The 15,146-nt window shown below is 44.1% G+C and overlaps 1 protein-coding gene across 1 annotated transcript in view; it reads left to right on the top strand.

Moving 5' to 3' along the window:
• The first annotated feature begins 411 nt into the window (after nt 1–411).
• The window catches only part of LOC115468203, a 116,219-nt gene continuing 101,484 nt past the window's right edge, over nt 412–15,146 (top strand). Inside the window, exons 1-3 of the mRNA XM_030199740.1 lie at nt 412–1,088; nt 2,096–2,191; nt 11,862–12,092. Coding sequence (XP_030055600.1) covers nt 675–1,088; nt 2,096–2,191; nt 11,862–12,092 — 741 coding nt within the window. The 5' untranslated portion in view covers nt 412–674. The remainder of the gene's footprint in view (nt 1,089–2,095; nt 2,192–11,861; nt 12,093–15,146) is intronic.

Genomic DNA, 15,146 nt, shown 5'->3' with positions numbered 1-15,146 from the left:
CCCCCCTTGGAGTCCAGTCCTTCAGTGTTAAGTTTCCTGCTGTTCTGTGTTACAGAGAGAGTGAGGGCATCTCTCTCCCCTCCCCCCTCTGAGTCCTTCACTGTTACAGAGAGAGGGATTTCGTGCTGTGCTGTTTTCCTTCACTCATGGGGAAACCGGATATCTCTGGCGCTTCACACTTCCGGCTGGAGGCTTCATAGAACGTTGGTCTAGATAATGGGCTAGGAACCCCAGATCCTTGTTAAGTCCTTTCTGTTGGGTGTTAAAATATTCAATCATTCTGACTTCAAAGGTCTTACGTTCTTGTATGGTTTTAAAGTTATAATGTGAAACGGAAACTGAATTCCTGCCTCACTTTTGCAAAAGCTGCCCCCTTCCTGAGATCTTTGCTTGCTGCAGAGCTGGGCTATGTCACTGCCCCAGGATCCATCTTACACACAGGAAAGTTCATGGGAAGAGGTCACTGCTGTTCTCCCTGCAGCTCCCAGACCCCCCTGGGTCTCTGTAGCTGGGAAAAAAAGGGAGGAACTAGGAGACAGGAAGGAGGGCAGACAGCCCTGGTGTCTGCAAATTACACAAAGTCCCTGGCAAAGATCCTGTTCCACACAGACACTCCTTTATTTTGAAGATGTGAAACAGAAACTGAATTCTTACTCTCATTTCCTCTAAGAAGCATGGCAGCTGCAAATGCTGCTGAGAGTCTGCGAGATGAAGCTTCTTGTTCTATCTGTCTGGATTATTTCACAGATCCAGTGACCATAGACTGTGGACACAACTTCTGCCGCTCCTGTATCACTCAGAGCTGGGAGGAGAGAGACACAGACTTCCCCTGTCCTCAGTGCAGGGAAACGTCTCAGCAGAGGAACCTCAGATCTAACAGGCAGCTGGCAAATGTGACAGAAATAGCAAAAAAGCTTAGTGAGACTTCAGTGATACCCAAAGAGGAGAATCTGTGTGAGGAACATGAAGAGAAACTGAAGCTGTTTTGTGAAGAGGATCAGAGAGCAATCTGTGTGGTGTGTGACAGATCCAGGGATCACAGATCTCACACCGTGATCCCAATAAAGGAGGCTGTGCAGGAATACAAGGTCTGTATCAGTATCTTTAGTATCACAGTGTGTGTCCTGGGGTCACAATCTCATACCATGAACTCTATAGAGGAAGCAGAGAGATGAAGGTGTTGAATTAGCAGCATTTTGAAGCATATGAGTAGTGAGATCAATCATCAAAACTTGAACCCTGGCTGCTGTCTATTCAGGCATCTTCCATATACATTCAGGGGTCAATATTCAGCCTGTGAGTTGTGGCTCCCAGAAGGAATACAGGTATTGCCAATACTCCATGCTGTACCCAAGAACCTAAACACATGATAATATTGAATATTCTTATTGAATTACCCCCTCGTAATGCTGTTTCATCTTTCCATTTCACTATCTGTAAGAATGTGATATATAAAACAATTCACTCTGCTAATTTCTCCTATCAAAGCACCAAAATTCTCTTCCTAAATCAATCAAGTTTACAGCTGATTACCTAACTTTTACAAGTCTTCTAAAAACACATTTCTTCAGTTTGGCCTTTCTGAATTCAAAGAATTTTACCCACACCCTTTTCTTAATCTCGTTTCTCATCTAGTCCTGCCTAATTATTCTCTCACTTATCCAGCCTTAATTATTTCTTTACCCTTGAGATAGTGTAAATCTCTGATTAGGACACCTTGTTCATGGTTCAGTTTACCTGGTTAGATATGGGGTACTGGAACTGAATATCACTGGTACCCACATATCTCTCAGTTCCACCCTGACTGCCCCCGAATCACCCCTCCCTCCACTGTCTGGACAGAACTTTTGCCAATATTCAGTGGCACTGTTGGGTTAAGTGCTGTTTAATATTGGCTCATGGCCAGTTCAGCACGATTTAACCAGGCAGGAGCCTATCCTGCCTGGTTATATCACTTTGAATATTGACCCATCAGAATTCTGTTATTTCAAAGAAACGATCTAAATTGGAAGGAACATCTCACATTTACAGTCAAGTCTGAAATTGTGGTTATAAAAATAATCACATGCTAATCAATGATGTTTAATGTTCACAGGAAAAACTTAAAATGCACCTGAAGCCTCTGAGAAAGAATCTGGAAGATCTTCTGAAGTTTAAATCTACTGAAGGGAAGAAATTTGAAGAGCTGAGGGTGGGTGTCTGTGTCTCCTTCTGAGCCATTTTCTGTAGGGTTTTTGTTCCTTTCAGTACTTCAATCCCATAAATGACCTGAATAAGAGAATAATAGACTTCAGTCTGCTTCGTTACTTATAGTATGGAAACTATTGGTCCCTTATTGGCTGAGAACAGGCAGGTTCTGAATCTGTTTGTGGAAAAATGGAAAACTGTAACATTCTATTTCTTGCAGAGAGGTAGTGTTTTGTGGGTTGCAAAATGGGAAAGGAGAACGGGGCTCAGGCTTGAGGCAGTCCAGCAGTGTTTGTCTCCACCACCCTCTTTGTGAAAAAGTACTTCTTAACGTTACTCCTAAGTCAATTTTCTTGTAACCTCAATTCATGTCGTCTAGGTCTACCACTTCTCCGTCTCTGGAAAAGATTTGTTTGCATATTAATACCTGTCAATTATTTAAATGTCTATATAATATCTCCTCTATCTCTCCTTTCCTCTACGGTAAACTTATTCTGTTCATCAGAACTAGAGTACATGAACTGAGGTTACAGGATGTTCGACTTAGGAGTAACATCAGGAAGTACTTTTTCACAGTGAGGGTGGCGGAGACAGAAAAAAAATTGTAATAAACAAACTAAAAAGAGGTGAGTTAGGGTCAAATCAATTATACCCACTGAAAATGTAAATAGTCTTTCAACACTGAGGGCCAGATGCTCTAAACTTTACGAGTCAATAACGAGGCAATAACGAGGACATAGTAAACCTTGGCATGCACTAAATACTTTTTTCCGACGGCGGTAGCAGCTAACGCAAACGGAATGCAGATGAGTGAATTGTGTAGAAACCCTATTGAAATGAGATGCACTAAGGTTTTCCGCTTGCCCTAACGCTGAAAAATGCCTGGAAAGCTAACGAGAGGTCTGTACCTCTCTTTGGGGCTGTGCGGGCTTCGGAAACTTAAATGTAAAAAAAAAAAAAAAGCGGAAGGGGGCAAAAATGCTAGTCAGGAGCGTCCTTTATGGACGTCGTTTATTGATGACCTTGCCCGAGGTCCTTTATTGATGGCCTTGTCCCCCGCCCCGCCCGAGGTCACCGCTCCCCGCTCCCCCCTGCATTGAAATCATAACTTTAGGCAGCCCCAGCCCCCCTCCCTTCCTCCTCCCTTTAAAAGTCTGTATATTATCTCCTCTATCTCTCCTTTCCTCTAAGGTAAACTTATTCTGTTCATCAGAACTAGAGTACATGAACTGAGGTTACAGGATGTTCGACTTAGGAGTAACATCAGGAAGTACTTTTTCACAGTGAGGGTGGCGGAGACAGAAAAAAAATAGTAATAAACAAACTAAAAAGAGGTGAGTTAGGGTCTCAACGATATCAAATCAATTACACCCACTCAAAATGTAAATAGTCTTTCAACACTGAGTCATAATGAAGTATTTTTCAGAGTCTGTTTCAAGACACTTCCCTGATGGAGTCTATTAAACACTGACCACTCTCGGAAGTTCGTTTGATGCATCTGCACCGCTAAGATAAGTGTTGACACACAGACACACATGATATAGATAAAAATTCCCTTTTTAGTATATGGCAAGTATTCTGAGGCTTATTACTTCCTTTTTATCTTGGAGTTGTTACATTTTGAAAGGGTATAATTGATTGGAGACAAAAATGGTGACCAGAATTCAAACATTTCAATGAGTGGGGGCAGCTGAGATCTGTTAGCTATTCTCTGGAAAAACATTCAGATCTCCATGAAGGCAGGAAAAGCAGGAAAATGCCTGTTAGTAATTTACCAGCTGAGATAGCAGAGAAAAAATAAGTTAGGACAAGAAGGAATTATATAGTCAATACTGAGGATCTTAATTCCTGAACAATTTAATCATCTCACCATTTGAGACTAGAATTTAAAAAAAAAAAATAGTGAGACTGAAGAGAGAGATTAAAAAGGTTGAGTAATAACTTGAAAATATTAAGAATCATTTCTTCAGTGGGAAAGTTAGGGAATATTATATTTTTAAATAAAAGGAGTTAGATAACAGATTATTGAAGAAAAAGATGCACAATAGAACATATAAATAATAGATAGGAATTTTTATTTGTTGTAGATAGTCTAGTAGGGGGAAAACAACAGAAGACGACCCTTTCATAGTTACCTGAGGAGGAGGAGGGGTATCTTTCAATACTGGTCCATGCAAGAAGGATTTTCCTGGAAGACACTGAAAGATAAAAGAGATAAATGATTAAGTGCACCCCATAGTGTTACAAGAAATGATTTATCTTGGGGGAAAGAGCTACTGTTTATGATTTAAGAGCAGGCGCTGTATTTATAAGTTTTAGGATATTAATTTCTCCACCAATCACCATATACTCAGAACACAAAGAGACCGTGTTTTTAGCTTCAAAAAGGTTGATTTAATATACAATTGCACACGAGAGGTAGGTTTTAAGAGATCTTTACAGATAATCTGTGCTTAAGTAAGGTAAAGTAGAGTAGCAGGTCTAGATCAAAAGTTATAACTTACAAAGCAGTCTGTTGCAAAGCATTTTGTGGCCAATTGAAGAGCCATGAGGCAGGTGGACTGCAGATCAGGAGCAAGGCATCTGGATTGGTGCTGAAGAGAGAATCTCCTGGAGGGAGAGTCTTGAAGAGAGAAGAGAGTCTGCTTCTTGGGGAAACAGCTTTTGCTTTTATATCTTGCAAGCTGCAGGAGGATATGATCACAGAGTCCCAGCACCTGCTTCCTGGTTTGCACTGGATAACTTGCAAGGCATTATGGTTATTGTAGTCTGTTCACATGATCTGAATTACAGGTCTCTCCTTTCTGCAGATGTCCTGGCGTCCATTTGTCTGATAGCTGATGGGAGGGGCAGGTATACCTTTGACAAGCAAATGTCTTGTTTATGGTTTCCCCTCTGAAGTCTTTGTTATCAATAGCTGGAGTTATGCCTTTTCCAGACTATCTGTCTGCTGGTGGAGATGTCTATGTGATTCTTCAAGTATCCACCTTAGTCATGCTTTTGTTCAGTCTTTTTAGGTGGGAGGGCAGAGAGAGTTTTATTTCTCTTTGAAGCACAGTACCCTTTTGTCTCTTAAATGTCTTTGTCCTACTTCCAGGAATTCCCAAGGAAAAGGGGAAAGAAGGTACATCTTTTAAAAGCTGCGTTTTTATATTGATAAAATAATTCTGACAATTGGCTTATACCATAACAATAGTTGTACCTCTCTCTTGGTACCAGTTCATAGAATTGCCCCAAAGTGCTTTCATCACATCATAGCTGAGGTAATCCGCTCGGTGAACTGTGACATTATAGTAAGGACTGATCTGGTGACACTCACTGACTGTTACATGTACATTTCTGCTCATTCAGGGATGGGTCTGTCCTGATGCCTTTTAACTGAGTTCCAGGATACAGATTTCAATCTTAAATAACTCCTTTGATGTGGAAGCTCATTTTCATCTAATATAATCATGTGTAACCTGCAACTTTTGATGGGATTTTGAGAGCTCCAGGATAGAGTTGCGGATTCTGGATCCTCTGGTGTCACAAAGCTTAGCGAAGGTGGCAGACCTCACATGTCACCTAGATAGGATTCTAGATAGTGCTGGGGAGGAGTCGGCTGTCTTGGTACATGTGAGTACCAATGACATAGGAAGATGTAGGAGAGAGGTTCATGAAGCCAAATTTAGGCTCTTAGGTAGAAATTTCAAATCCAGATCCAGATTTGTTAGGAACTGGGCAACATTCTGGGGAAGGGGGAAGCCTATTCCGAAAGGATGGGCTCCACTTTAACCGGGGTGGGACCAGGCTGCTGGCATTTAAAAAGGAGATAGAGCAGCTTTTAAACTAGAAATGGGGGGAAGGCCGACAGTTGCTCAAAAGCGCATGGTTCGGGATAAGGTATCTTTCAAAGATATCACCAAAACAGGGAAAATAGAGTATCCTGATAGTGAGGTTGCAAAAGAGACCGTGGTAGATCAGGTGTCCTTAAATAAAAATCAGACAAAAGATTGCAAATTAATATTGTCAAGTACTGAGCATGATGTAAATAGGAACAACAAACATACTTTGAAATGTCTATATGTGAATGCCAGAAGCCTAAGCAATAAGATGGGAGAGTTAGAACATATTGCACTAAATGAAAAATGAGATATAATAGGCATCATTGAGACCTGGTGGAAGGAGGATAACCATTGGGACACTGTCATACCGGGGTACAAATTATATCGTAGTGATAGGGTGGATCGAATTGGTGGATGGGTAGCATTGTATATTAAGGAGATCCTTGAATCAAATAGAATGAAAATTCTGCAGGAAACAAAACACATGATAGAATCCCTATTATTGAAATTCTATGTGTAAAGGGGAAAAGGATAGTGATAGGAGTGTACTGCCGTCTGCCTGGCCAGGATGAACAGACGGAAGTACAAATGTTAAAGGAAATTAGGGACGCTAACAAACTGGCAACACAATAACAATGGGTGATTTCAATTACCCTGATATTGACTGGGTAAATGTAACATCGGGACACGCTAGGGAGGTAAAATTCCTTGATGAAATCAAGGACAGCTTTATGGAGCAGCTGGTACAGGAGCCAACGAAAGAAGGAAAAATTCTAGACCTAGTCCTTAGTAGAGTGCATGATCTGGTGCGGGAGGTAATGGTGCTGGGGCCGCTTGATAACAGTGATCATAATATGATCGGATTTGATATTAGCCTTGAAGTAAGTATACATAGGAAATCAAATACGTTAGTGTTTAACTTTAAAAAAGGAGACTATGATAAAATGAGAAGAAAGGTGAAAAAAAAAACTTAGAGGAGCGGCTGCGAGGGTCAAAAATTTACATCAGTAGCTCTCGGAAGGGTAGGTGTTCGCTGGTATGTCGAGGTATGGTGTTCCAGAGTTGGCTGCCTATAACAGAGAAATTGGATGCGTAGTAGGTTTTTATTTGAGGCTTTTACAGTTGGGGAGATGAAGATTGAGATATGTTCGAAAAGATTTGGACCGATTCCTGGTTGGAAGATCGATCAAGTTGGACATGTAGCTTGGAGATTCGCCATTGAGAATCTTGTGGATCATAGTGTAGGCTTTGAAGTATATTCGTTCCTTGATAGGGAGCCAATGTAGCTTTTCTTGAAGTGGTGTTGCGCTTTCGAATCGTGATTTGCCAAAATTGAGTCTTGCTGCTGTGTTTTGGGCGGTTTGGAGTTTTTTCATGATTTGGGCTTTGCAACCGATGAAGAGTAGGATTAAAAGATCAATATTCGCAATGGAGAAGGGTAGTTAGTGGGGTGTCTTAGGGATCTGTGCTGGGACCTCTGCGTTTTAACATATTCATAAATGACCTGGAGATGGGGGTAACTAGTGAGGTAATCAAATTTGCCGATGACACAAAGTTATTCAAAGTAGTCAAATCGCGGGAAGATTGTGAAAAATACAAGAGGACCTTACAAGACTGGGAGACTGGGCGTTTAAATGGCAGATGACGTTTAATGTGAACAAGTGCAAAGTGATGCATGTGGGAAAGAGGAACCCAAACTATAACTACATCATGCAAGGTTTATTTATTTATTTATTTATTGCACTTGTATCCCACATTTTCCCACCTATTTGCAGCCTCAATGTGGCTTACAAAGATCTGTTATGGTTCAGCGTTGGGAGTCACGGATCAAGAAAGGGATCTAGGTGTCATCATTGAATTGATGATACGTTGAAAACTTCTGCTCAATGTACTGCTACGGCTAGAAAAGCAAATAAAATGTTGAGTATCATTAGGAAAGGGTCAATATTCGCAATGGAGAAGGGTAGTTAGTGGGGTCCCTTAGGGATCTGTGCTGGGACCTCTGCTTTTTAACATATTCATAAATGACCTAGAGATGGGGGTAACTAGTGAGGTAATCAAATTTGCCGATGACACAAAGTTATTCAAAGTAGTCAAATCGCGGGAAGATTGTGAAAAATACAAGAGGACCTTACAAGACTGGGAGATTGGGCGTTTAAATGGCAGATGACGTTTAATGTGAACAAGTGCAAAGTGATGCATGTGGGAAAGAGGAATCCGAATTATAGCTACGTCATGCAAGGTTCCATGTTAGGAGTCACGGACCAAGAAAGGGATCTCAGTGTCGTCGTTGATGATACGTTGAAAACTTCTGCTCAATGTGCTGGTGCGGCTAGAAAAGGGATTGAAAAGAAAAATAAGGATATAATTCTGCCACTGTATCGCTCCATGGTGCGACCGCACCTCGAGTATTATGTTCAATTCTGGTCGCCGCACCTCAAAAAAGATATAGTGGAATTGGAAAAGGTGCAGAGAAGGGCATCAAAGATGATACAGGGGATGGGATGACTTCCCTATGAGGAAAGGCTGAAGAGGCTGGGGCTCTTCAGCTTGGAGAAAAGGCGGCTGAGGGGAGATATGATAGAGGTCTATAAGATAATGAGTGGAATGGAACGGGTCGATGTGACACGTCTGTTTACGCTTTCCTAAAATACTAGGACAAGGGGGCATGCGATGAACCTGCACTGTGGTAAATTTAAAACGATTCGGAGGAAATTTTCTTCACTCAACGTGTAGTTAAACTCTGGAATTCGCTGCCGGAGAAAGTGGTTAAGGCGGTTAACTTAGCGGACTTCAAAAAAAGGTTAGATGGCTTCCTGGAGGAAAAGGCTATAGAATGTTATTGAATGGACGAGGAAATAATACACTATTTCTAGGATGGGCAGGACAAATTGCTTGTTCTTTTGGCCACTGTCAGTGATAGGGTGCTGGGCTCGATGGACACTTGGTCTGTCCCAGCATGGCGATGCTTATGTACTTATGTACTTAAGACCAAACGACAGCCGGCATGGTTAAAAAGTGAGGTGAAGGAAGCTATTAGCGCTAAAAGAAAATCCTTCAGAAAATGGAAGAAGGGAAGGGAGGAACTAGGGAGGGCTTACATAAATTTCAAAAACTATATAGGTTTAAAAAACGTAAGGGTCATTAGGTATTTGTTTGCAGCATTGATCACTAAAATGACTACTGTATTTGGTTTGTAATGTAGGGCTGACAGATTGAAGCCTGATTAATGTTAAGTTTTGTAATACTTTTGCTGGTGTGTAACTGGCTAATATACCTTGTCAATGCTAAATAAAGACCTTAATAAATAAAAAAAAAAGAAAATGGAAGAAGGAACCGAATGAAAATAATAAGAAACAGCATAAGGAATGTCAAGTCAAATGCAAAGCGCTGAAAAGGAAGGCTAAGAGGGACTTTGATAGCGTTGGAGGCAAAAACAGATAGTAAATAATTTTTTAGGTATATTAAAAGCAGGAAGCCTGCAAAAGAATCTGTTGGACCGCTAGATGACCGAGCAGTAAAAGGGGCGATCAGGGAAGACAAAGCCGCAGCGGAGAGATTAAATGGATTCTTTGCTTCGGTCTTCACTGAGGAAGATTTGGGTGGGATACCGGTGCCGGAAATGGTATTCGAAGCTGACGAGTCAGAGAAACTTAATGAATTCTCTGTAAACCTGGAGGATGTAATGGGGTAGTTTTACAAACTGCAGAGTAGCAAATCTCTTGGTCCGGATGGTATTCATCTCAGAGTACTGATAGAACTGAAAAATGAGCTTGCAGAGCTATTGTTAGTAATATGTAATTTATCCTTAAAATCGAGCGTGGTACCGGAAGATTGGAGGGTGGCCAATGTAACGCCGAATTTTAAAAAAGGTTCCAGAGGAGATCAGGGAAATTATAAACCGGTGAGTCTGACGTCGGTGTCGGGCAAAATGGTAGAGACTATTATTAAGAACAAAATTACAGAGCATATTCAAAAGCATGGATTAATGAGACAAAGTCAACATGGATTTAGTGAAGGAAAATCTTGCCTCACCAATCTACTACATTTCTTTGAAGTGGTGATCATACATGTGGATAAAGGTGAGCCGGTTGATATTGTGTATCTGGATTTTCAGAAGGCGTTTGCAAAGTACCTCATGAAAGACTCCAGAGGAAATTGGAGAATCATGGGATGGGAGGTAGTGTTCTATTGTGGATTTAAAGCTGGTTAAAAGATAGAAAACAGAGAGTAGGGTTAAATGGTCAATATTCTCAGTGGAGAAGGGTAGTTAGTGGGGGTTCCCCAGGAGTCTGTGCTGGGGCCGCTGCTTTTTAACATATTTATAAATGACCTAGAGATGGGAGTAGCTAGTGAGGTAATTAAATTTGCTGATGACACAAAGTTATTCAAAGTCGTTAAATCGCGGGAAGATTGTGAAAATTACAAGAGGACCTTACGAGATTGGGAGACTAGGCATCTAAATGGCAGATGACGTTTAATGTGAGCAAGTGCAAAGTGATGTATGTGGGAAAGAGGAACCTGAATTACAGCTACGTCATGCAAGGTTCCACGTTAGGAGTCACAGACCAAGAAAGGGATCTAGGTGTCGTTGTTGATGATACGTTGAAACCTTCTGCTCAGTGTTCTGCTGCGGCTAAGAAAGCAAATAGAATGTTAGCTATTATTAGGAAAGGAATGGAAAACAAAAATGAGGATGTTATAATGCCTTTGTATCGCTCCATGTTCGTTAACATTACTACTACTACTTAGCATTTCTATAGCGCTACAAGGCATACGCAGCGCTGCACAAACATAGAAGAAAGACAGTCCCTGCTCAAAGAGCTGACAATCTGGTCTGGTCTGTGACCACTTACTTTGTTGGTTTTTTTTTTAGTTTTTCAAAGCTTTATTGAAAATAGAGTCAAATTTAACAGTAGTAAGCAGAAAATGAAGAGACCCTTTTACTAAGCTGCATTGGTGGCCCGGGCGGTAATTTCATTTTTTGCGCGTGTCTGTTACAAACGCCAGAAAATAATTTAAAATTTTCCGGCGCACGGCGGAAACCAGGTGGTAATCATCATTCTACATAATTTTTATTTTACCGCACGTCCATTTTCAGCCGTTTTTTACAGGCTTGCTGAAAAATGGATCTGCTCATGCCCAAAACACGAGCCTACACCAGTGCAGGCCATTTTTCGATGCGCCTTAGTAAAAGGGCCCCTAAGTCTTAAAGATTTAACAGCCCTTCATCCCCTCCCTCCCTCCCACCACCCCCTCCCTCCCAACTGTGACCTCTTGTTTTGAAAGTGCTCGCAGTGCTGTCGTTGAAGAGAAAGTAGATCAGTGAAGAACCACCACTCAACAAAATGTTCAAAAGGGCAGGGCAAGATTGTGGGGGGAGGAACGAGAAGGAAGCTGGGGCTAGATACTAGAAGGAGAACAAGAAGAATGAGATGCTAATGAATACTGAGGAAGGGAGAGAATGGGGAGATGCAGGGAGTAGATGATGGGGAAGTGTGAAATGGAGGCTGCTTGTGGTAAGGGGTAAGAGCAGGAGAGGACGGAGACCCCTCTTCTGCTCACTTAGAAACAATATGGGGACAACAGTGGTACCGGGATGAGTACAGTTCACATGAGGAGAGAGGCAGAGGGAGTTTGTGGGTAGGGGGTGGAGGAGATACGCTTCTGAGTATGGTGAGAGAGGAAGGCTGGGAAAAGAGTAGGTGGTGAGTGGAGGAAGGCTGTGCTGGAGTCACCGCTGTTAAAGGAGGGAGTGCTGTACCAGAGCCACCACTAAGAGGAGGGTAATGGAGTCACTGCAACAAAATCACTCTAGTGTTACTGAGAATTATCTCTCGTTTAATCCAGAGTGAGACACAGATCAAACGACAGAAAGTGGAGTCTGAGTTTGAGGAGTTACAACAGTTTCTGAATAAGGAGAAGCAGATCCTTCTCTCGAGACTGGAGGAGGAAGAGAAGAAGATTCTTCAGAGAATCAGGGAACATGAGACCCAGCTAGAAGAACAAAGTTCTTCCCTCATGCAGCTGATCTCTGAGATAGAGGAGAAGATTCAGCAGCCGGCCACCGAGTTACTGAAGGTGAGATTAGCAAATATATTTCTAAGGAGGTTACAGTTCTTCCAGGAGGAATCAGGGAATTCAAGTAGCAGATCAAAATATCTTACATAAGGGCTGATTTTTCAGCCAGCAGCTGCACTTACCAAATCAGAGCTTTTAAAATAATTTCATGGGGCTTAAATAGCCAAATCCTCCTGCTCTGAAGAAGGTGTAAATTGTTGTATGTGTTCTACACATGTACACACAAGTCATATGTTTTTAATGATCAATATTTGACTCACTGAGTGAAAAGATACCAAACGAGGGGTTACAAATAACAGAGATAAAGGCTATAAATGTTTGGAGGGGTAAATTGGGCAACTTTCAGTTTCAAAGTTTTGTATACTGTAGGGTCAGTAGAGAGGGACTATGCAACTTTTTCACAACGTTGATGTTTTTCATGTTCTACAGCCTAAAAACTGTGGGTATGTGATTTCCGGGGTTAATCACTTAATTGATAAACATTTCTTATTTTTTAAAGATGTAGTTAGTCCATTCCTGAGGCTGAAATTTTCCAGGATTATACAGTTGATATCCCTCTGCTAGAAATAAGTCACTTACCCCACTTTTGATACCTTTTCACCCAGACATCGCAACTCCACCTCTGCCCAAACCAGGCTCTTGAGAATGTCTACATGGAGATCACGGATCAGAGCCACTAAGGAGGTTTCAGTACTGTTCCCCACCCAATAGTCTAATTGATTGGCATGAAGGACCTGTGTTTTATCTAAATACTTGAAAAGTTGCCCAAGTATCAATTACAACTTAGGAGATAGGTTTGAAATAGGCTGATACACTTGTTTCCATAATGAGTTTGGGTGTTTCTTATCGATTTTTGGATGCTGATCATAGAAATGGCATCAAAATTTTGTAGCTGTTATGTGATTGAGCTTCTCCGAGGACAAGCAGGCTGCTTGTTCTCACTGATGGGGTGACGTCCACGGCAGCCCCTCCAATCGGAAACTTCACTAGCAAAGTCCTTTGCTAGTCCTCGCGCGCCCGCGCGCACCGCGTATGCGCGGCCGTCTTCCCGCCCGAAACCGGCTCGAGCCGGCCAGTCTTCTTTTGTCCGCACTCGGTACGGTCGTTTTTTCGCCGTGTCGAGCCCCGGAAAGTCGACCTCGCGCGTCCAAAGTTTTTTTGAGCGTGTTTTTTCTTCGGAAAAGCTTTGTTCTAGTGCGGGAAGTGCTCCGGAAACCCTCCCCGGGTTTCGTGTCAATCCTCCCCGTACTTCCAGCTTTTTGCCCCGCTAAGTTTTCTTTCGTCGTCGGGGTAGGCCTCTTTCGGCCTCGGTCGAGATTTTCTCCCTCTAAATTTTGGTGCTTCAATTTTCGCCATTTCGGCTTTTGATTTCGCCGGCGTGATTTTTCCGCCCATGACATCGAAGCCTTCCAGCGGCTTCAAGAAGTGCACCCAGTGCGCCCGGGTTATCTCGCTCACTGATCGACACTCGTCGTGTCTTCAGTGTCTGGGGGCTGAGCACCGCCCTCAGAACTGCAGTCTGTGTTCCCTGCTTCAAAGGCGGACTCAGGTAGCGAGACTAGCCCAGTGGAACGTGTTGTTCTCGGGCTCTTCGTCGGCATCGGCACCGGGATCTTCGAGTGCATCGACGTCGTCAGCGTCCAGACCATCTTCCTCGGCCGCCCTTGCATCGAGTGCATCGAGGCATCGGGCCTCTGCATCGGCGCCGAGACATCGGATAGCTGCATCGACGTCGGTGGTACCGGGACCTCGTCTCCTGATGTCGTCGGACGGTGGTGCATCGAGTGGAGTGCAGGTGAGGGCTGTCCATTCCCCTGCTGGTGGCGGTGAGCCCTCGGGTGGGTCTCCTCCTACCCTGAGGGCTCCTGCGGTACAGCCCCCCCGAGATCGACCCCCTTCGGTCTCGGCCCCAAGGAAGCGACGGATGGATTCTACGTCCTCCTCGTCGGTGCCGGGGAGCTCCGGTGACATGCTTCGGAAGAAATCGAAGAAGCATCGACACCGGTCTCCTCCCCGTGTCGGCACCGAGAGCTCTGGGTCGCCGAGGGATTCGGCACCCAGCAGGCATCGGCACCGAGAGGACCGCTCACCCTCTGTTCAAGAGGTGTCGATGCGCTCCACTCTGGACAGCCCGGAACAGCCTCCTCGCCCGGAACAGGTTCTGACGTCGACGCCTGCATCGACCTCTCAGCCTTTTTCTGCAGCCACTCTGAACGAGAGCCTCCGGACCGTTCTCCCAGAGATTCTGGGAGAGCTGTTGCGCCCTACCCCTCCGGTACCGGCGGTGCTTGCGCCTCCGGTACCGTCGAGCGTGGCGCCGGCTGGCCCATCGCCCAGGTTGAGGTCCCCGACGTCGGTACCGCGTGCGGTGCCGACCGCGGCCACCTCCCAGGAGGGCTCCCCGACTACGTCGGCGGAGGGAGCTTCGCCGATGCGGGCGAGGGAGTCTACCTCTCGACGCCCCCATCGTGGACGTGGTTCCACGGAGTCGAGCAGGGCGAGGTTGCAGACACAGGTTCGTGAACTTGTGTCTGACACCGAGGGTGAGGCCTCATGGGAGGAAGAGGAAGACCCCAGATATTTCTCTGACGAGGAGTCTGAGGGTCTTCCGTCTGATCCCACTCCCTCTCCTGAAAGGCAGCTTTCTCCTCCTGAGAGCCTGTCTTTCGCTTCCTTTGTCCGGGAGATGTCTACGGCCATCCCCTTCCCGGTGGTTGTGGAGGACGAGCCCAGGGCTGAAATGTTTGAGCTCCTGGACTATCCTTCTCCACCTAAGGAAGCGTCCACTGTTCCCTTGCACCATGTCCTAAAAAAGACATTGCTTGCGAACTGGACAAAACCCTTAACTAATCCCCACATTCCCAAGAAGATCGAGTCCCAGTACCGGATCCATGGGGACCCAGAGCTGATGCGCACTCAGTTGCCTCATGACTCTGGAGTTGTGGATTTGGCCCTAAAGAAAGCTAAGAGTTCTAGGGAACATGCTTCGGCGCCCCCGGGCAAGGACGCTAGAACCTTAGACTCCTTTGGGAGGAAGGCCTACCATTCCTCTAT

Source organism: Microcaecilia unicolor, chromosome 4 (assembly GCF_901765095.1).
Source record: "Microcaecilia unicolor chromosome 4, aMicUni1.1, whole genome shotgun sequence".
NCBI classification, from domain to species: domain Eukaryota; kingdom Metazoa; phylum Chordata; class Amphibia; order Gymnophiona; family Siphonopidae; genus Microcaecilia; species Microcaecilia unicolor.
The sequence above is the reverse complement of the archived record's forward strand: the minus strand, read 5'-3'. Positions and strand labels throughout refer to the sequence as shown.